The following is a 21,545-nucleotide window of genomic DNA, read 5'->3' on the forward strand; positions in this document are numbered from 1 at the left end:
ACCTCTGTGACCTTGAAAAACCAGGCGGACGAGCTTGCCGGCTCTCCCCGCTTGCACCCGCTCCCTGGCCGTGCTCCGCTCTCGCTGCTCCCCGCAGCCGCCAGCGGGTGAATTTGGGGCCAAGCCTGGTGACGGAGCAGCCCCCGACTGGCAGTGGTGGGCAGGATCTGGCCCGTTGGGTGCTTTGCCCCTTCATCTCCCCTGGGCAAGGCGGCTGGGGATGCTCCGGGGGGTGCAGCTCGCTCAGGCAGCTGGAGCAAGGGTCCCTGCTCCTCGTTTTGTGTCCCCAGGGGTTGGGAGATGTGTGTCCAGGGACGTTGCAGGGAGCTGGGAGCCGAGGGGAGCACGAGAGCAGCTTGACCATCCGGCCCGTGCGGGCGGAAGGTATTCCCCCGCTCACCCTGCAGGTCCGCTGGCAGGGCTGGGACTCCTTCCTCCCCTTTTCTGCCTCCTCATCCTCCCTCAGGACAGCCCCGTAGGCCTTTGCTCTTGGGTGTGATCCCCCAAAACCCACCCCTGGCCCCGGTACCGGGGCCCTTGGGTGGGCACACGGTGGGCAGAGGACGGCCGTGGCCGAAACCCCCTCTCCAGCCTGGGATTCAGCGCCCGTGGCTCCGTGGGAGGTCAGAGTCAGCGGCAAGAGGCACGGGATGGGGCAGGGCTCCCGTGTCCCCACCAGCTCCTCGGGCTCCTCGACTTCAAGGCTTTGCTGGTGTGTGTGGGTTTGTCCTTTTGGGGGGGGCCTCTTTCCCTCCCCCAGGTAAGTTATTTCACAGGAAAAAATTAGTACGTGGGTCACACACCTCTGCCTGCACACGCTCAGCTGCATCCCCGTGGGCCGGAGGAGGAGATGCCTGCCGGGGAGGGCTCCAGGTTGTTTCATCTCGGTAACATTTTCGGGATGCTTCGGATGCTCCGGCGGCCGAGGAGCCATGGATGGGTGGCAGCGGGGAGGCGAGGAAAAGGAGGTGAGTGCCAGCCGGGCTGCGGAGGACGGGTGGGACCCAGCGCCGTGCCTCTCGCCCCTGGAACGCCGTTATGAGGGTTTGCGATTGCGGGGAGGGACAGGACATGCTGGGAAGGCATCAGGGTGGGAACTGGGGGACGGTGGGTTCCTGGTACGGGTGGGCTCCAGCCACCAGCTCTGTGATGGAGCAGCACCCACGTGGATGTGTCGGATGAAAGGCCTGGGGACCGACGCCCCCCTTGGCGTAATAAGAAGGTGCTGGTGAGCGGGATCGGGGTGATTCAATATCTGGAGTGATCCGAGCGCGAGGCCTCACCTCCGGGGCTGAATGCTCCCCGGGAGCCTGGGAGCATCAGTAACCGGGCAAGGGAGCAAGGAGCAAAGGGCTCTCCGCTCGGCAAAGCCGGGTCACAGGAAATCCCGGCATCGCTGAGGATGGCAGGGACCCCCAGAGACCCCGCGTCACCTCCCTGCCCGGAGCAAAGTCACAACAGGAGACTCAGGACCTTGTCGGGTGGAGCTGCCGTTGCCCGTGGGGATGGGGGGGCCCCCCAGCAGCCAGGCAGAGCCCACTGGGCTCCCCAGAGCAGGGGGCACGTGGAGGGCTTGAGGGATGCTGGCCACAATGGCATCGCTGCGTGAAAGCGGGGGGACAAGCTGCCTGGAGGCGTGAACGGCGACGACAGCCGAGCACACGATAATTTTAAGCTCCTGCCTAATAGTGTGTGTGTGTGTGGGGGGGGCTCCAAAATCAGCTGGGGACTGGGGACATCTCCCACGTGCCTGCGCCCCACAGAGCTCACGCGATGCCATCTCTTGCTGCGCCCAACACCCATTATACTACTCGTGTGTGTAAATTATTTATGTATCTCTCTGTCTCCTGGCAGCTTTAGGCAAGGTTTGTTTTATGGGGTAGCAGTAAGCACCCCTGACATCACCCACATCACCTGGGATCAGCAGTCCAGTGCGAGCGGAGCGGGGAGGTGCAAGAAACATTTTGGAGTGAAATACAAATTTTTTAGCTAAACATTATTCACGTCGCCCCCGTCAGTGTTTGAGTTGTCCATGGCCCAAGATGCCTTTTTATTTCTTCATTTATTTTGACCAAAAAACCCAACACTTAAGTGTCTCACCGTGATGTTTTGGAAGCCCAAATTCCTACCAGGCAGGGGTTGTTTTCCGACGCTTTTCATTTTCAAATGTGCCACTGAAAATATTCAAGCAGAAATAGGAAAGAAAAGGAGATAAGCATCCTGCTAGAGGCAGTGTGAGGTTTTTGGGGGGGTTTTGCTGCAGCAGGAAAGTTTTAGAGGTTCGTGGCAGGTCCCAGCACAGAGTCCTGGTGAGATGGGCACGAGCACACAGTGCCGGACCCGACACGGAGCGAGGGGCCAAGTCCTGCCGCAGGCTGCTGCAAAGTGCTCGGGCCAAATATCCGAAGGGAGACAGGGATTAATTAATTAATCATGGTCATTAGAAGCTCATTTGAAAGCAAAGGGGCTCGGGAGGGGGATGAGGCTCGTGGCACTTCCTCAGCGAGACGCAGACGATGCCCAGCCGCAGGGGATGGAGGCGGCCGGGGCCATCGCTCAGGGCAGGGGAAGCCTTTAAAAACCACGGAACTTCATTTCCCAGGTCTTAACACCAGCACCGAGTCACTGCAGAGTAACACCGCTCAGGACATTTCAAGTCAAACATTTTCTCATACAGAAGTTCTTTTCTTTTTTCCATCCTCTTTTTTTTTTTTTTTTTTTTTTTTTGGTTGATAAAAACCTCTGGCTTCTCCCTTCCAGGAAAAATTGGATGTTCGGCCTTCCTGCCCACTGTGGGGGAAACACTTCATCATAATTTTGCTTCCCTCTCCGCTGGAGTTTAGCTCTCCTAAAAAAACAAGCATGTAAGAATTTGTATTGGTTAATTGAAGAGAAAATGCCTATTTCTCCCTGTTCTCACGCTTCAGAAAATCACAGAAATACTTAAATTTGGGGAAAACAATTGGCTTCAGGCCAAAGGAAAGCTTTAACGCCCGATGCTTGAAATTTCACATCTATGAGGTTTCCTTGAAATATTTCACTGGGGTAGGGGGGCAGGGAGATTTACTTCCCCTTGAATTTCCTAATTCTTCAGTCGAGAAAGCTGAAGCGTGTTTCACCTCAAGCTGACACGCCGAAGCCAAACGTCACGCTTAGATCCCCCGTGGTGCTTTTCTCCCCGGGTTTTTGCACGCCCATAATACGCTGAAGCGAAGACGGGATGCTGCAGCCACTGTCAGAGCTGGGATGGGAAAGATGCCCGGTCCCCACGGCGGGTGCTGGGGTGACCCCCCCTTCCCTGTATGTCCCCTCCCCGGGGAGCCTGACCACGCTGCACCCTCCCTCCCACTGGTGCAGGCTGGAAGCTGTGGGGAGGGAGGGTGAAAAAGGCGTTACAGAACCTTAAATGAAAAAAAAAAACAAAAACAAAAACAAAAAAAAAAAAACACACACAAAAAAAAACAAAACCAAAAACAAGTTTCAGGGAGAAAAACACAAACAGCGAGAGGCAGAACACGGATTTTGGCCTTGATGGAAAATGACACAGGCTGGAAAATATTCCCACCCGCATTTTTACAGCCTTAAAAGCGCAATCCTTTTCTTGTTGTTGTTGTTGCTCTTGCATAGGGTCCAGCATGAAGGAACGCTACGCCAGCAGAGCCCAGCCTTAGGATCCCGTGGCATGCCCCAGCAATTTGTAAGCAACACCGTATTTGCCGAGCAAACAGGGGTCGGTACGGAGGGTGGGTCAGGGCCACGTGTGCCCGGACCCGTCGGAGAGCAGCGCTTGCCGCTTTCGGGAAGTGAGGGCAAGCCACCGCCACCATGACTGGCCGTCCTGGAACTCCTGGTATGTCTTGGACCCACCAAAAGTTTAGGAGCGTGTTTCCACAGCAACCAAAACATATTATTTTTTCCAGCTGGCCAAAAAAAAAAAAAAAAAAAAAGTACAGAACCAATGGAGGAAATTCTAAGAAAATGAAATCAGCCTGAAAACTGGCAGGCGGGTCTCTCTCCACGGGGCTCCCTGATGAGCTTTGGCCGGAGACGGGCAGGGAAGATGCTCGTGGGGCGAGTGGGGTCCTCTCCACGCAGGGAAGCACACCAGGGCCGCGCTCGCCAGCCAGGGCTATTCCTGAGCTGCTGCCCTGTGCGCCAGAGCAGGAGTGGCTCTGTCCCGGAATAGAGCCACCACAGAGACGTTACCCCATGGAGGCTATTTCGGGTTGTGTCTCTGCAGAGATAATTGTGTGTCTCCAGCACTTCTCTGAGGCCCAAACACAGCCCACTTCTGCCCGAGAGCTCCCGTATTTTTACCTTGGTCCTCGCACTTCTTCCATCCATCCTTCTCCCCGTCCTGCTTGGCTTTACAGCACATCTGTTTAGCCAGCAGCGCTGCTTTTTCCTCCCCACATCCTGCTGGCTCCGAGGCTGAGCCGTGCACGGAGCTGACCCAGCACGGGGAGGACCACAGGTCGGTGGGGAGGAAGGCTCAGCACCCCAGCCTCCCCACGCAGGGCTCACCAGCACACCGGGAAGACCAGATCGCAAGTCCCAGGCATCCTTTTTTTTTTTTTTTGCCCTCTCCTTTCTTGTTTATCACTGCTTGCAGGGCGTAATCCCTGCTGTCCTCCTCTTCTATGCCAGGCATTTGCTGGCAGTGCTGCCGGGCGAGCTCCAGGCTGGCAGCGAGTCCCTGCCCTGCCACGGAGCTGCAGCCAGGAGGGTGTGAGGGAAGGCAGGCAGCTAGCACGGGAAAGCCCACCTCGGCTTTGCAAGGTCCGAGAGGATTGTAAGAGAGAAGACGACTCGTGCAAGAGAGGGACATGTGTGTCATGGTTGCAGCTGAGCTCAGGGAGGCAGCCAGGGGCTTTGTGGGCATTTGTGCCACGGAGAAACGGGAGTGAGGGAGGGAACGAATGTGGCCCTGGGGACATGCGTCAGGAGGGCTTGCGTGGGAAGCTGAGGTTGCAGGAAGCATCTCTCTGGGGTAAAGCAAGTAAGACCTTGGCTTGCGCTTGCTTCCAGGCAGGAGAGCCAGCCCCAAACCCTTCCAAACCACCTGCTCTTCATGCTCCACCAAACACCAGCTCCACTCCCGTGGTCCAAGCACCATCTCCATCCCACGGCCCATCTCCACTCCCACCGCTCCTTGGAGGCTGGTGCCCTGGCAGGTGGGGGAGCACAGAAACCAGCTCTGAATCTGGAGCATCCACAGCCTGTCCTGGCTCCAGCGTGGGGGATCGATGGTGCTAGAGCTAGAGATCCTCGGCATGACCACGGCACAAATCCTCAAGAGCGGAATCACGAGCGCACGGGCTCCTCCAGTGTTGTGGATCCCCCCTTGCTGCCCCCACACGCAGCCTTGCGTTGCACAACCGAAGCACAGCTGTGCATCTCCCCGACTGTCACATCCCGCTCACGCGCCGGGGAACAAAATCCTGGGATGACAGAGCAGCAGCATGCCAGGGTGAGCTCTACCCCCTGTAAAACAAACACGAGGCTTAACCCTTGAAAGCCAGCACGGGCACAGCATTCTCAAGCATCTTCATTTGGGGCTGACTGTTCCCACTCGGGTCCAAAACGAGCTCAGTCCCTTCCTTTGCTGGAAAAATGGGGCCGGGTCTGCTTTCTGGGCTGTTCCTTCCCTTGAAGGTGTTGTTTTGGGGGCGATGGGGTCTCTGCAGCTCAGCCCTGCTCTCCACCGGTGCTAGGTGGCCAGGGACATGGGCCAACCTCTTCTGTGTTTCAGCAGCGGGCTCTGACAATGTAAAAACGTGGGCTTGATCGTGCTACCCGGGGACACTTTGAGGTCTCAGGATCAGCCAGTCCTCCCTCCTGCAGACAAGAACTTGCCGGGTAACCCTGGATGATCCCCGAGCTTGACTTTAAGAGCATGACTAGAAAGTGTTGGCTGGCTCCAACGTGCCGAGGCAAGCGCTGCCTTCAGGTTCTGCAACAAACCGCCGGTGCTTTGCTTTTGTGCAACAACCTGGAGGCTTTCCAGGAGCGAGGGCAGGTAGGGGAGGTCCGGGAGCCCGCGCCGCGCAGCCTCCCGGGAAGGCTGGGCCGGGCCCCACGGTCCCGCACCCACGGGGTGTTCGCTGCCGACCTCCACCTCTGGCACAGCAGGTCGGGAGGGTGTCACCGCGCTCGCCCCCTCCCCAGGAGCAGACCCCAGGGGGATTTTGTGACACCTCATTTCATTTTATCCTGTTCTCGAACCACAGTTTCCCAGGGGCTGGGGATAACCCTCCTCTCGCATTCTGCGATTGTTCAAAAATGAGAATTCCGCAAATTCTTTCAAAACCCCCCAACTTTCTCGGCTTCCCTGCAATCTCAGGGCTTCACCATCCTTGAAAACCGGTGGAATGAGCAGCATTTCCCTGGTGTCGTAACACTGACATAACAGGCTGGTGAATCAGTGGGGATCTTTCTGCCTGAACCGTGTTGTATCATTGTTATTGCTGAAGTTTTGCTACTTCGAGCCACAAAGCCCCGTACAATCCAGACTAAGTAAATGGTGAGTAACTACATCGTATCCGATTTCAAACCTATGAACTGGTGAGAACTGTATTAATGCAAAACTATTCTGGCTCGCGAGACCCTGCTCCAAACAAACTGAATGCCATGCAGTAATCCAAGCACAGTCTAACATTATAAAGTGTATAAATAGCCCTTGCTGGCCTTCGCCTGGGTGTGTCGGAGGGGCAGGGGGAATTGTAACACCCGTGCTTGCCTTGGAAAGGCGAACTGAAAGCCAGCAGTGGGTTCAGGGCTTGAATTTACACTCAATTCTGGTTTCTGCCACAATGCAGACACTAAAGCAGGTCAGCTTTGCTTAACAGACACCGCACGAGACCTTCAGCCTGCGCTGCCTTTTTCGGCATCAAACCCATCAAACCGGGGTGCTCAGTTCCTAAACGGTGGTCCCCGCTTTGCTGCCTGGCTGCAGCAGCCCCGCCGCCAGCCCGCCAAGGCTTCAGAGCTGCTGCTGCTTTTGAAACCAGCTCACCCAGCAGCGTCCGGCGCACCTCACGCTCTCCCAACTTTTCCAAGAAAAGGCTGACGCATCTGCAGATTGAGGGGCAGAGGCCGCAGGGCCACCAAAACAAGGACGAGCCATTGCCCAGATGCCCTAGCAAGACGTGGCCAGGCTGGGGAGATCTTTTGAGTGCCTGGAGGTGAGGGGGGAGCGCATCAGCCCCCGGGTTACAGCAGCCTTGCCACCAAGGGCTGAGCCCCGCTTGGATCACCGTGTCCCCCTCTCCCCGGGGCGCGGGGTGAATGAACTCCAGCACTGGAGTTTGGAGCGGACACTATGTCCACATTCTTCAGCCCGGGGCCGGGAATGTCAGCTCCTGTCCTGACGCCAAGGGCTTGCATTCCTCCCCGACGCTGCTCCCAAAAAATGCCAACCCAGAGCGGTGCTGGGGAGAGGGGTGCTGCTTGGTCTGGGGGGACACGAGGAAACGTGCTAATCCTGCAGAAAAGCCTTTACTATGCTGGCGGGTGTATGGCAGAGCCGGGCAGGGGTTAGCATGTGTGTGCTCGTGTGCTCATGTGTGTTTACTAACCGCTGCTCCCAGCAAGAGGGAATGGCTGGAATTCTCCCCTCCTCGCTCCCCACCAGACCCCAAGGACACGCGGGCGGACCGGGGGAATTCGCTCCTCCAGCCTGTTGCCATGGCTGCACATTTCAGAGACCTAAGCAGCAAAAAAAAAAAAAAAAAAAAAAAAAAAAAAAAGAAGAAGAAGAAAACCAAAACATTTTATTGGGAGGGAAGAAAAATAGCAGGGGGAAAAAAAATGCAGCAGAGTAATGCGAAGAACTAGCGAGTCCAAGAAATGTATTAGATCATCCTTAGAAACTGGTGTCTGAGGAGTTCTCTGTAGCTCAGGCTATTCTAATATTTATTGTGTGTTGCTTAAACCATGATTCCTGGCACCAGCTGGGGCTCAACAGCACTGCGTGCTGCTCGGAAACGTTATTAAAAGCTCGTCCTTGGGCTCCAGGACCACTTGAGGGGTGCTGGAAGAAACCCATCCACGCCGGCCGAGCTGCAGGCAGGACGCGGGGCAGAGCTGGCAAGCAGTGTGGGATAGAAACTACGAGCCAGATAAAATCCTCGGAGGGGGCTTCAGCAAGGACAGGCCCGCAGTGTGAGAGCGCGGCCGGAGCCCCGGCGGGACTCGCTCCCACACGTTCCCGTCGCCCGTGGAGGGAAGGCGCGATGCAAACCCGCGGGCCGGCAGGTTATCCCTAGCTCCTCTGCTGCCGGAGGGACTTGTTCCTATGGCCTCTCTGGGTATTTAAAATCGCCCCGTGGGCGGTTTTTTTTTTTTTTTTTTCTACGAGCAGGTTTCGGCGCGCGGATCGCTCCCCGCGCTTTCGCGTCCGTGGCGCTCCGGCAAAGCGTCCCCGGGGTTCCCACCCCGGCCAAGATGCTGCGAGCCCGGCTCGTCCCCCCCCCCCCCGCCCCGGGGTACCCATTTGGGTTCACACGGGAGCGACAGGTCACGCCAAACCCCCGGCTGGTTTTAAAACCCCTGCGATGTTACCGCGCCCCCGGCTCTACCCGGGTCTCCCGGCAGAGTGAGGGGTGTGTGAGGGGAGGGGGGGGGGCGGCCGCTCCGCCGCCGCTCCGGGGCCGGCAGCGCCACCTAGCGTCCCGCGCAGCGCAGCGCCGCGGCCGGCCCCGGGCGGACAGCGCCACCTAGCGTCCCGCGCAGCGCAGCGCCGCCGCCGGCCCTGGCCCAGGCCGCCATGTCTGCCCTCAGCGCGGGGAGGCCCTCGGCCCCCACAGCTCGGCCTCGGGGCTGGGCTGGGGAGGGCGGGCGGGGGGTTCAGCAGGGGCTGAGCAGCCGGTTCTTGCTGAGGGTTCGCCCTCCAGCGCAAGGAGCCGTCACCCCCTTTGCCACAGCCACGGTGGCTTCTCTCCCCGCCTGGGTCCCGCGCCGAAATTAGCTGGGTGCAGAAGACCTCTGCCCCCGCCTCCTCAAAAAGCACACACGGATCTTCCACACACGGATCTTCCGCTCGTGCCACCCTCCTTGCCGCAAATATTGGTCAGATGTCAAGGAGGGCTCCTTAAAAATTGCGTGTAGTCAACGGTTTCCCACGTCTCCGAGTGGCAATGATGGTTTCCAGCTGAGGGCTTTTTCGCATGATTCATTAAGGAGCATTTCTCCCTGTCTGGTTTCGTTCTGTGCACAATAGCGGGTCTTTAATGCAGGCCTCCCTGCTCTCGCCTCCACATGCGAGACAAAGCTTATAAATTAGGGATAGGAAATCTGTTGCCCTCTCCAGGAGGGATTATTAACACGAGCTGTGAGATGCCGATACTACCAAAATAAAAGTAGTCTGGAAACTGAACGGCAAGACTGTAAACTTTCTGTATGGCTTTCACCCCATAAAAATGCCTGTAGATGGTATTCCAAGAGCAGCCTTTTGCTTTTAGTGACGTCCCAGAGATGCTAAGCACCACAGCCACAGCAGAAAGCTCGTTTCCACCTGCCCTAACCCTCACCCTGCCCCATGTGGACATGCCTCCAGTAGGAAACAGGAGATAGAATTAGTTTCTGTGATCCATCACTGGATGCTGTCACCCACAGCTCAATAAAGAAGCCAAATAAATGGAAGATGCTGAAATAAGACCTGTGGAAGCTATTCGAGGTCAGGCTTCTGCTTTACAGGGAAAGGACAAAGAAATGGAGCTTATTTTGCTTGTGTGAGAGAAACGGGTGATCACAAAGCAAGAAAATTCCCAGTAGCTGGTGATTTTTAAAGACAGTGAAAACTGATAGCAGGGGAAGCTGAGGCAAAACGCATCAGGGTGAGAGGCTGCTCTGCTTTGTCTGGGCATGGGGGAGCCCAGAGCTGCCCATCTCTGGTCCCTGCAGGACACAGCCCCTTCGGGTCCCCTGCCTCTTTCTCCCTTTCTCAATAGATCTATCAATCAAGAGCAAATGCTGGACCAGGAGTAGAAATAACTTCTGATCCATGCAGCTGGGGACAGCTCACAACCGGACTGAAAATTCAGCCTGGAGGGAAGAACGGAGGCATCCCACAGAGCAACTCTCCCCATTTCTTGCACTCCATTAGGTCAGCGACTTGCTGCTGAATCACCTGGTCTAGAAAATGCCTAGCTCAGGATTTTTGTCACAACAGTTTTAACCAGCAGAGGAATGGCCTGGTGAAAATGTGCAAGGATCCTACAGATCACTTCTCATCCCCTCTTGGAAGCTGTCATCCATGACAGGGCAAGACCTGGCCCAAGCGGGTGCCTGCCTACGGGATCCCTCCCCACTGACCCTGGGGCCTTAAAAAGTCTTTCAGCACCAAAATCTATGTCAGAATACTGGAAAATCTATGAAAAGCACTTTTAAAAATGTGGGTTTTTTTTTTTTTGTTGTTGTTGAAGGAAGGAGTTTTCATTGAATTTTGGGTATATACAACTTCATGTGGTGTGAGCTGCTGGAGAATGAATGGTCCAGCGGGGACTCTGAAAACACCCAGGAACAGCTGGCTGGGAGGAGGGCAGGTTGTCTTTCCACAGCCTTTTTCCTGACCCCTACCTCATTTTCAAGATGAGGATCCATGAAAACACAGCAGCTCTGAAAGAACAGAATACAGTCAAAAACACAAAGCATTTTAATGAGGCAAAACATCCTGCTAAGTCTTTTGGTTTATTGGTGTTGAGTACGTTCCAAGCCCAAAGAAAAGGACTCAGAAAGAATCTATTAAAATAGTTGCCTTATGGGATCTGCAATGTAAGCATGATTGAAATGGATCTGGTTTTATCTATAGGAGAATATATCAGCTACAGGAATCTGTTTTCAATAAAAGGTGCCCAGTTGGGCTTAGGGCCTAACAGTATTGCCCAGTGCTGGGAAGAGAAGCAGATGCAGAGGCAGAGGAAATCGATACCGGTACTCTCCTTCATCCCCATGGGCAAGTTCTGGTGGGTTTGAACGCCCTGTGCTCTGGTCCAAAGGCCATCAGAAGCTGCAGGAAGATTCCTGTTGCCCACGATGGGTTCATTAGTATCACCTAGCATCCACCACAGTCTAGTGTATTTGGTTACACCAATAACTTAACCACTGCCACATCTGCAGGATCCAACCATAGGCGCCCAGCTGGCAGACTGGAGCTGGAGCCCAGGTATCTCCATGGGGTGTGTGCAGAGGCAGAAATCTCCCAAGTATTCCTCCTGCTGAGTAGGAGTCACCTAGGGAATGCTCATTTGGAGCATGCAGGAGAGTGTGGGCACCTGAACTGGGACTGAAGGCAAGATATTTCATCCGTGCAGGATCCAGAGTCCAAAGCACTAGCTAGCAAAAGGGTCTCCCCGTTCCCTGCATGCAAGGAGTGGGCAGGGTTTGCTCTTTCCCAGCCACGTTGCTGGCTGGTGCCAGTGACTTTGCATGAATTGTAATGCCACTTGGCCAGAAAATGGGAGGCAAGAGTTAGTTAGATCTCTGCAGCTTAAAGAAATTCAGACTTGCTGCTCCCCAAAACAGTCTAAACCCTGAGAGGAGTGCCAGAGTCATGCTCTCTCGTGCTGCTTCCTTTGGTGGATCCAGGGCTTCCACAACCTCTTCTGTAGAGTGAGTGGGATTCAGTGAACTGGGTGAGTCGGACAGTACTTCTTTCTGGTTCTTGTGTGCAGTAACTTTTATCCTAGTGAAAACGGGGATTTTAGTACTTTCTCAGAAAGGAAGACAAATAAATATTTTCCACTTCCTGGGCAAATGCTCCAGTTGTGCTTTTGTAAAAGAAGGATGGGGTACAGTGACTCCTACAACTAATTATCTCCATTCCTATATTGTGTGTGGGCTCTGAAAAACCCTGGTAAACCATAAAACAGCTCAAACTGCCAGAGCACAGGGAAAAAAATCACATAAGTGATCTGTAAAACGTGACCGCATAAGTTTATAACTGCCGTTCAGTTGACTTCCCAAGAGAAAAGGGAAAGGCACAGAGAGGATTGAGCTCTCCGAGGAAGGGTGCTGCGTTTGGAGTCATGTGCTGAATTACAGTGGAAGGTCTGTCTTTTTAGCAGATGTAAGAAAGCTCCTGAAGACAAGTTTTGAAGGTTCATTTGCACCAAAAAGCCAACAAAAGACTAATCAGGAGACAGAAACCCAGGAGCAGCAGGCTGACCCGGAGGCAGCTCTCTGGGGTTCAGCACCGTTGAGCTCGTCTCGGGGTCTCTGCCGCGGAGTGATTCTCGGGACCTTTGTGCCAAGGTGGTTTTTAACACCAGGGGTTGGGGGTGGTCAGGGGTTGGTTTTAACACCAACAGCCCCTTGTTGAGCTAGAAAAAAACCCAAAGATTTTCAGCCTTGTACCAGAGCACGCTGACTCTGACAGGTTGCGCTAGCCACAGATCCAGACAAAGCCGTACTGAAGACAAACGCAAGGCGGGAGGGGGTATTCTGTAAGATGGGAAGTGTTCCCACCAAGCTGGGGCTGGCAGTATCCATCGCCAGCTCCCGAGATCCAGCATCCCTCTGCCAGGAGGGAGCCCCCCAACTACAGGTGCCCATTTGCCTTTTCTACTCCCTCCAGCAGACATCTTTCCAATTTTCTCTCAATTTTGTCACCAAAATGGCATTATTCGCCATTTTCTGGCCTGTCGTGATACCAACTCTCACCTGAGCATTAAGCTTAGATTGTCTGAGTGCAGAACAAAGTGTTACAGGAATACAAGCCTGGTTGTGCAATCCGTGCCTATAAATGGTCCTAAATCCTGGCATGTATTTATTGGTGAAGAAAACACTTCAGATGACACTCACCCCAGCCAGCATCCCACAAGTGTCCTGGGGAGGGAAGAGGTGAGATGACAAGCCCCCAAACACAATTTATTTCATATTTAGCAATATCATGGCGTGCAACACTCCCCTTATAAGGCAAACAAAGGAACGACATGTGCCTTAACAACCACAAGCTGATATCGTATTCTGATGCTCTTCTTTCCTTCAGCCTCTGCTTGCTTAATGCCACAGTAGCTCTCAGTTAGCTTAATGTTCCCAGGATGTTTTTTCCATTAAATGCTACATTTCCAGGAACTTGTGTACGGCATTTCCCTCTGCTGCTGTGTGAGTGACTTTTCCTCTCTTTATATATTCCAGACCGAGCGGTCCGACTCTGCAGTGACTGACCAGCCTGCCCTTCCTTCTCAAGGGCAGCTTTATGAACCCGCGTGCACAATTAGAAATTAAAAAAAAAAAGAAAAAAAAAGAAAAAAAAAAGAAAAAGTAGAAGTCTCTTGCAGAGGGGAGCAGGCTGGAAGTCCGAGGCTTTTTATCTTTGCCGGAGTGCTGGTTCTCTGCTGTTTGGGAAACAGGGGACACCAACCTTCCCAATTAGTGCTTCCTGTTTATGGCTGATGAGATGGGGTAAAAAGAGCTGGGGAGGAGGAAGCGTTTCTGTCAGTTTTGAACTTTGAAATTTCAGCTCTTCCCTACCCTGGAAGGCTCCACGGGTGACTGCTGATCTGAGGGAAGCCACCCATCTATTTATACAATGGAATACGTAGGCCATTCCCTCATTCTCAGTTCTCCTCCTGGGGCTGTGGGAAAAAGGATGGCAGAGTTAGAGATGTGGGAGAAAAAAAAAGCAGTAAGCCCCCAGTCTCTTCCACCCAGATGAGAGAGGAGAACTGGAGACCCTGGGACACCTTGCTCCGTGAAAGGCAGGAGCGGGACACCCCTCAGGAAACGGCAGGGAGTGAAGCAGAGCAAATTAATGGGTTTTATCCCTACTCAGAAGTAAACGCATGTCCTTGCTCACGGGAGGGGGGGTTCTTGCTGCCATTACAGAGCCCTTTAGATGTTGCCTGAGAAGACAAACACTAAATAGCTTAGAAAGCCTAGGGCTTACACAGGCTTATCTGTGATGTCTTTTCCTAGGTCTCCTAAATCTGAAATCCCTTTTTCCCATTTCTAAGGACTGTCCAAGAGCAAAGAAAAAGCTCCACAGCATTTCTGTGGAGAAGCCTAGCTGGTAGAGGTCTTTGTGCAAGCAGCAAGGAGGTGAAGGCTCCTGGGCCGTGTAACCAACGTGCAGTTTTGTTGGAAGCCATCCAAGCACTGAGGTCACCTGGTACTCATAAAGAAGAGAAACTGTTTGAAGGCAAAAATGTTGGGAGACTGATTGAAAGAGGCAGAAGGACTTCATTCCTCTGTCTACGTGAAGGGGCCAGTCCTCCTCTACAGGGAATATTACACAGTCATTTACAATCGTAATGAGGAGGCGGGAGAAGCCACCCTTTATCACAGCAGCGTGTGTAAGCGAGTCTGGACATGGGGCAGTGGTTACCAAAGCCCTGTCTCCCATCTTCCAGCACCCACATCAGTATCCCTGTATCGCATGTCTTCCGCGAGGTCCTAATGTCTCAAATTCTCATCAGTGCCATCAATTGTCAGCTATTTGCTTTTGCAGATCTGTTTTACATCCAGAAATTAATACCAGTTCTTCCATGCCTCCCGGGACACAGCGGTGGTAAATGCTGATACAATCATGCTCAGAGCACAAGCAATGATGCATCCCGTGGCCTAGCCAAGCAAAACTTTTCCAGACGAGTGCTGTGCATTCACAGCTATTGCTAGCAGCTTTCCACGGAGAGACTTTGTGTATCCTCTTGCAATATAATCTTACCCAGAATGGTTTTGAAAGCCTGTGAACTTGATCCTGCCAAAAATAGTCCATGCAGCCAAAAAAAATCAACAGAAGATCTTTAGCATTTGAGCTGGCCTGTGAGTTGCATTTTTCACCTTTTTCAAATGATATGTTTCTTGACATCCATGAAGCCTTCGTTTGACTTCTAATACCCCCAATTATTCTTCTAAGTGTAGCAGACTGCATTTTAATTATAACTTCAGGGCTCAGCAAGCAATCAGCTTCCTGGGCATAATGGAACAGACACACCAGCAATGACTTTAGCCCTAAAAGCATCTGCACAGGCTGGCAGATGTATCCTAAGAATGTGTTTATTTGCCTTTGGTTTATGCGGTTTTGGTGACCTTTTGTTAAAATCAGCCAGTGACTTCCAGGAGGCAAGTTACGTACTCACTAAAAAGAAATGCAGTAAAATAATCTAGCACGGGCCCTTCTGCTGAATATTACATTTCTGCTGAGTACCATATCCCAGTGTCCAAGGCAGGGATGACCGAGGTTAAGATGAAAATAGTGTTATTGGTGGACAGGATGGCTGTATGGATACTGCCCTCTTGTTCCTAATGAAGAATGGCAGCCCAGAAATGGGTTGTGGGGAAACTGGGGCAGAGTGACCGTGTGGGACTTCCTATGGGCCCCATCACCATCACAGGCTGGTTTATAGCTGAGGAGTGCCTGCATTTTCCTGTCTCTTCTGCCAAGTCTTCAACAAGACCACAAAAAAAAAAAAAAAAAAAAAAAAAAAAAAAGCCGTTTGTCTCCTGCCTGGTGCCTACACCACATTCTTCAGTCTTGCTGGGCTCATCCTACCTCCGGAAATCAGCAGCAATTTCTTGCTGTTCCCTCATTGCACCAAGAAGACTGTGAGCGAAGCAGGGATCTCTCAACGTGATAAATCCATGCCGACGCTCGGGTGGCTTTGGCAGCATCTCAGCATGTAGGCTGCCTGCTGACTTCACCAGAGAAGGCTGTCAAAATTTTGCTTTGGTCTCTGGGCAAGCCTTTCAGGGGGTGCATTGTTGAAACCCAGGTGAGAGTGGCTCTGCCAAAGAAAATACCGTAAGTGCAGAAGGTAACACGGCACTAGTCATCTTTGAGTGATACGCTGCTAGGATGTTAACAGCCTTCTCTTCTTGCAAGTTGAAGCCTGGTTAGTTATTGCTACTGTGAACAGAGTCTTTAAGAGACTAAACGAGGATTGTAACAGGCTGATTTTGTATTCTCTGAGTTTCTCAAGCAGAGCTTGGTGCAAATTCACGCTCATTTAGTGCATTAGTTTTGCGAATGCTTTTGCAATGACTTTTGTCAGGCGGTTAAGAAATCCTAAGCCAAAGATGAGCCTCAGTTTTGGTTTTGATCACATCAAACACGACAAGTTGCCTGTCTGTCCAGGAGTCCCTAAGTGAGGTGCATGAGAAAATACGCAGAGTCTGAAATTTAGACTGTGTCTGAATGGGAAATAAACACACATGTCCAGACTCTGGGTTTAGAGACTGAGGGAATGGTCTGTGGAGAACCCGTGGTATGGTGGGCTCTCTCTCAGTAACCAGCCCTGTTCAGGATGGTCCATGTCAATTTAACTAAAGACTTGCATGCGATTTGCAACTCCCCTTTCAGTTTGCCATTTCCTTTTTTAAAGCCTCATGCTGCTAAGTAAGTGATGTTTATTGTGGGGAAGCGTGTGAGCAATTTCTCTCTCACCACAGCGATTAGAAGAGCAGAACTTCCTTTACACTTTCCACTCTTATGGTTACGAGCTGAAAGATTCACTGATTAAAACCCCTCCATGGCCATTTAGCCTGCGGTATCATTCACGGTGTCCCGTGTAGGTCCGAAATTCCTCCTGGCAGGTCAGAAGGGAGTGTATAATCCAAAGCTATAAACTGATTTAATAGTCATAAATGGACATTGTGACACATATGCTGAAAATCTCGATCCAGCAGGCAGCTACCGGTGATGAATTTGCCAAGACCAAAGCTCTTACTGCTCTTTCTGAAATCCAGAGGAGCCGGAAAGCAGTCAGCTCTGAACACTGGTGGGCAAGCGATGACGGAGGTGGCTCTTCCATCAGCAGCCCCGAGGGGTGAGGGACCGGGCACCTTTAGGTAAGATGTCAGTTCAGAATAACAAGATCCACTTGCCGAGCCGATCACAACAGAGATTTTGCATTTCGGGGGAAAGGTGGACATCTTGAAACAGGGTTTTGGGCCAAACTGCAACAGAAATACTTACTTTTCAAATTCCGCACAGAAGAGGATTTCGGGAAAAGGTTGGGAATGTTTGTACAGGAGACTTAAAGTCTCATGCTGGAATTTAATGTTGTTTTCATCGTTTGACTTTATTATTGCATTCTTTCAAAATATATCTGCTGTCATGCAGCACTGCTGCTGGCATTTCATACTATAACAAACAGCAGACGTGTTTACAGTTTAGATTTTACTTTAAGGATCATTATAGGCAGCAATGACTTGGCTGGGATTGAAATAACCATCTTTTGTAGACCAGAGGCCCTCCTTTGTTACAGTGAAATGAAACGCTGCTATTATTTCTTAGCTCTGAGAGGAGCGTAAGCGCAAGGTAAAAGCGAAAAGCAGATTACGACGCTATCTATAACATCAGTACACAAAGTTGTAAAAAAAAAACGAAGAAGGAAGTTTCCTTAAACTAAAGTGTTGGTATTCCCTAAGTATTTCCAGCTGGGTAACTTTCTGATCAGTGGCGGTTACTTCGGGACATCTTTTTCTGGCCCGTTTTGGCACAATTTCCAGCCCCGTGGAGCAGAGCAGAGGCGCCGGGGCGGTGGGCCTGCCTCCCGCCGGGTGGGCGCCAAATGGCCAGGCCAGGTCGTGGCAGACGGTCAGGCCAGAGCGTGGGGCCGGCAGGGTCCGGGGCGGAGGGGGGTGACGGCAGGGAAAGGCCGGGTAAAGGCGAGCGTGAGGTAACCCGGGGGGCTGACACCCCCTCCCAGCCTTCCCTCAGGGCGGGCGCTGAAGGCTGCGAGGCGCCGGCAGGTACCAGCGGCCGGGCAGAGCCTGAGGGGGCTGAGGGGGGCTGAGGGGGGCTGAGGGGGCTGAGGGGGGGCTGAGGGGGATGAGGGGGCTGAGGGGGGGGCTGAGGGGGGCTGAGGGGACTGAGGGGGGCTGAGGGGGGCTGAGGGGGGCTGAAGGGGGGGCTGGGGGGGCTGAGGGGGGCTGAGGGGGGCTGAGGGGGCTGAGGGGACTGAGGGGACTGAGGGAGGCTGAGGGGGCTGAGGGGGGGCTGAGGGGGGGCTGAGGGGGGCTGAGGGGGATGAGGGGGGCTGAGGGGGCTGAGGGGACTGAGGGAGGCTGAGGGGGCTGAGGGGGGGCTGAGGGGGGGCTGAGGGGGGGCTGAGGGGGGCTGAGGGGGATGAGGGGGGCTGAGGGGGCTGAGGGGACTGAGGGGACTGAGGGGGGCTGAGGGGGCTGAGGGGGGGCTGAGGGGGGGCTGAGGGGGGCTGAGGGGGATGAGGGGGGCTGAGGGGGCTGAGGGGACTGAGGGAGGCTGAGGGGGCTGAGGGGGGGCTGAGGGGGGCTGAGGGGGGGCTGAGGGGGGGCTGAGGGGGGCTGAGGGGGGCTGAGGGGGCTGAGGGGGCTGAGGGGACTGAGGGGACTGAGGGAGGCTGAGGGGGCTGAGGGGGGGCTGAGGGGGGCTGAGGGGGGCTGAAGGGGGGGCTGGGGGGGCTGAGGGGGGCTGAGGGGGCTGAGGGGGCTGAGGGGACTGAGGGGGGGGCTGAGGGGACTGAGGGGGGCTGAGGGGGGCTGAGGGGGGCTGAAGGGGGGGCTGGGGGGGCTGAGGGGGGCTGAGGGGGCTGAGGGGACTGAGGGAGGCTGAGGGGGCTGAGGGGGGGCTGAGGGGGGCTGAGGGGGCTGAGGGGGATGAGGGGGCTGAGGGGGGCTGAGGGGGGGGCTGAGGGGACTGAGGGGGGCTGAGGGGGGCTGGGGGGGCTGAGGGGGGCTGAGGGGGGCTGAGGGGGCTGAGGGGGGGCTGAGGGGGCTGCGGGGGCTGAGGGGGCTGAGGGGGCTGAGGGGGCTGAGGGGGCTGAGGGGGCTGACCGGGGTTCGGCGACGGCTGCTCCTCGCGCCGCTGGGGGGGGCGGGGCCGCGCGGCCGCGCGTGCGCGGGGCGGGGCGCGGCGGCGGGCGCGGTGTGTGAGGGGTTCGGCGGGGCGGGGGGGTTCCCTCCCGGCCTTGCCCCCCCCGGCCCTGCCTGCCTCCCTCCCCGCGGAGCGATGGTGCCGGGGCGCCGGGGCGGGGGCCGCGAGCCCGGCGGGGGGCGGCGGGGCCGGCCCCTTTCGGCGCCGGGGCAGGCGGGCGCGGGGAGGCAGCGGCGGCGGCGGCCGCCGTGGCCGTCGTCGTCGTCGTCGTCGTCGTTTTCATGCCGGGTGCGGGGCCCCCGCCGCCATCTCCTCCGCCTCCTGCCGCTCCTCCTGCTCCTGCCCGCCGGCGCCGAGGGCCAGGCCGGCCCCAGCTCCGGCCCACACGCCGCGGGGCCCCCGGACTGGCCACCCGCCGGTCCCGGGCCCAGCCTCAGCCTCTACCTGAGCGAGGAGGAGGTGCGGCAGCTGATCGGTGAGTGCGGGCCGGGGCCCGGCGGCGCGGCGGTCTGAGGGGAGACGGGGGGGGCCTGTGGGGCTGAGGAGGGGGGTGCGGGGCCAGGAGAGGGTGGGGGAGGTCTGTGGGACTGAGGGTGGGGGGTGTCCGGGCGCTCGGAAAGGGATGAGGGAAGTTTTGTGGGTTTGGGGTGGCAGTTTGGGGCGTCTGGGAGAGGATGGGGGGAGTCTGGGGTGGAGGTGGTGGGTCTGGGGATAGTGGGGGTCAGTGGGACTGGAGGGTTGGGGTGATGGCAGTGGGGATGTCTGTGGGGCTGTTGCGAGGGTGGCAGATCTGGGGGCGCTGGGGAGGGCTGTGAGCGGGGATGAAGGGCCTGGGGCTCTGGAGAGGGTGAGGGGGTGTGGGACAGGGGTGGGGTTGGGTGAATCTGGGGATCCCTGTGGGACTGTAGGGGAGCAGGGAGTCGTGGGGAGAGTGGAGGGGGCTGGCGACTCGGGAAGGAGTGGCTGTGCTGCCTCGTGTGTGTGTGTGTGTGTGAGTGTGTGTGTGTGTGTGAGTGTGTGTGTGTGTGTGAGTGTGTGTGTGTGTGTGAGTGTGTGTGTGGTTGGGGGAAGAAAAGGGTTTACCCTGATGGTGATGGGTTCCCTTGGTTCAAGTGACTGGGGAGGGCGGCCCGTGGGAGCAAGGTAAGCCCTGGAAGAGGGCCCGTGACTTAATTAGCAAGGCGAGTGACATTCAGAGGGCAGAGAGGAGACCTGGCAATAATTGGGCGCGTGTGTGAAAGGAATCTTAATTTCTAGGCAGGCTGACAATTGCTGTGCGAGTGCTTGGAGACAGTTCGTGAAGCGTCCCATCTGGCCTGCTGCAGAAGGCATTCGCGGTAGTTCTGTGCTTGGAGAATCTCTGATTTAAACAAAGATTTGTTTTCTGTAGGCTTTGGCTTGCTTAGGCTCTTGTTTAGAGTTGGTGGCTGAAGTCTCAAAACAAATATGTTGGTATCCCCAGTGATTTGTTTTTCAGCAAGTGTCCTGTATTTCTGTAAGCTGAAAAGCGAACAGTGAGAGACTATTTGCATCAAATGGACACAGTAAAAATATCTCCAGTTAATTTGAACTCTGTAAGCATGTAGCTAACCCAAGTCAGGGGACCCGGGGAGTGAATAACACGAAATATTTCCTCCCTTATGGCTTGCTTTGGTGATTAGCGTTCTGTTGCCATCATATTTACATTGCATGTGCTTGCTGCCAGATGCTCTGTTACAGATAGAAGATAAAAACGTCAGCCTTGCTGTTTAGCTGAGTTTCTAAACAAGTAGTTAATCTTGGAAACACTGAATGGTAAGGTTTGAGCTATCCCGAGTCTAGTGCCTGAAGTCTGTATTAATTGGATTTGCTCAGACTTACCTGGTCCACTAGTGTAATTGTTCATCATTAAGTAGCAACTGAGAAGATCTGCTGTTACGATATTTTTTTTAAGTTAAATTGCATCCTGTAACCTCCCTTATGGGTGTTTTATTGGTAACATGGCTGAAGTCACTTATTACTCAAGCTGTCCGTAGCTCTTTTCTATCACTTTTAAGTATCCGACACTTAATGATCTGTTCTGTTTCTGCAACCCCCAAAGGCCTTGGGTAAACTGGAGTCTAATGTGGAGATAAACTGGCACTTTTTTCAGTTGTTGGGATTGGGATCACTAGAAGTCTATTGTAAACTAAGCTTTCAGGATTTACCTTGTGTTGTTGGCAGGAGCAGATTTGATTTTAGTGGTATCCTTTACACGTACTAGCTATTGTAGCTAAGGTGTAGTTTAACAAGGCATCTAGACACAGGCAGTCAAATCTCCAGTAATATAACATATTCCTCTGGCAGAAAAAATTCCAAAGGGACGGACAGGTTTGTTCCAGTTTTCCACACTTCTGAAAACAGAACAGAATACTCAGTTTTGTAGTATCTGAATTGTGTTTACATGCAATGAAGTTTATGGTTTGAGTGCTCGTATCGATGTGCGTGAACTTGCAGAGAGAGTAGGGACCTGTTTCAGCTTCTGTAAATTCTTTGAGGAAAGCCATGGTTTGGCAGATTGAAGAGTCATTCGCAGCAGATAGGAAAATGACGTTGTTTGTGAAGCGAACTGTTAGGTTCTGCGAAGCTGCAAATAGAAATGTAGAAGCTAGTTTCTTTTACCTTTTGTTTCTAAACAAACTCTGTCTCTGCTACTGTCTTGCTGTGGTTGAACAGAAAACTCTTAGACTCTCTGAAGTGCTCGCAAACCCAAATGTTACACGGAGTTACT

At 54.2% G+C, this 21,545-nt stretch overlaps 1 protein-coding gene across 1 annotated transcript in view; it reads left to right on the forward strand.

Annotated features, from left to right (window-relative positions):
* Positions 1-18,931: 18,931 nt before the first annotated feature.
* RYK (receptor like tyrosine kinase) overlaps positions 18,932-21,545 on the forward strand; it is a 59,844-nt gene continuing 57,230 nt past the window's right edge. The window contains exon 1 of the mRNA XM_032992625.2: positions 18,932-19,271. Within this exon, the coding sequence (XP_032848516.2) occupies positions 18,932-19,271 (340 nt within the window). The remainder of the gene's footprint in view (positions 19,272-21,545) is intronic.

This window comes from Tyto alba, unplaced genomic scaffold (assembly GCF_018691265.1).
Source record: "Tyto alba isolate M040663 unplaced genomic scaffold, T.alba_DEE_v4.0 Super-Scaffold_10, whole genome shotgun sequence".
In the NCBI taxonomy this organism is placed as follows: domain Eukaryota; kingdom Metazoa; phylum Chordata; class Aves; order Strigiformes; family Tytonidae; genus Tyto; species Tyto alba.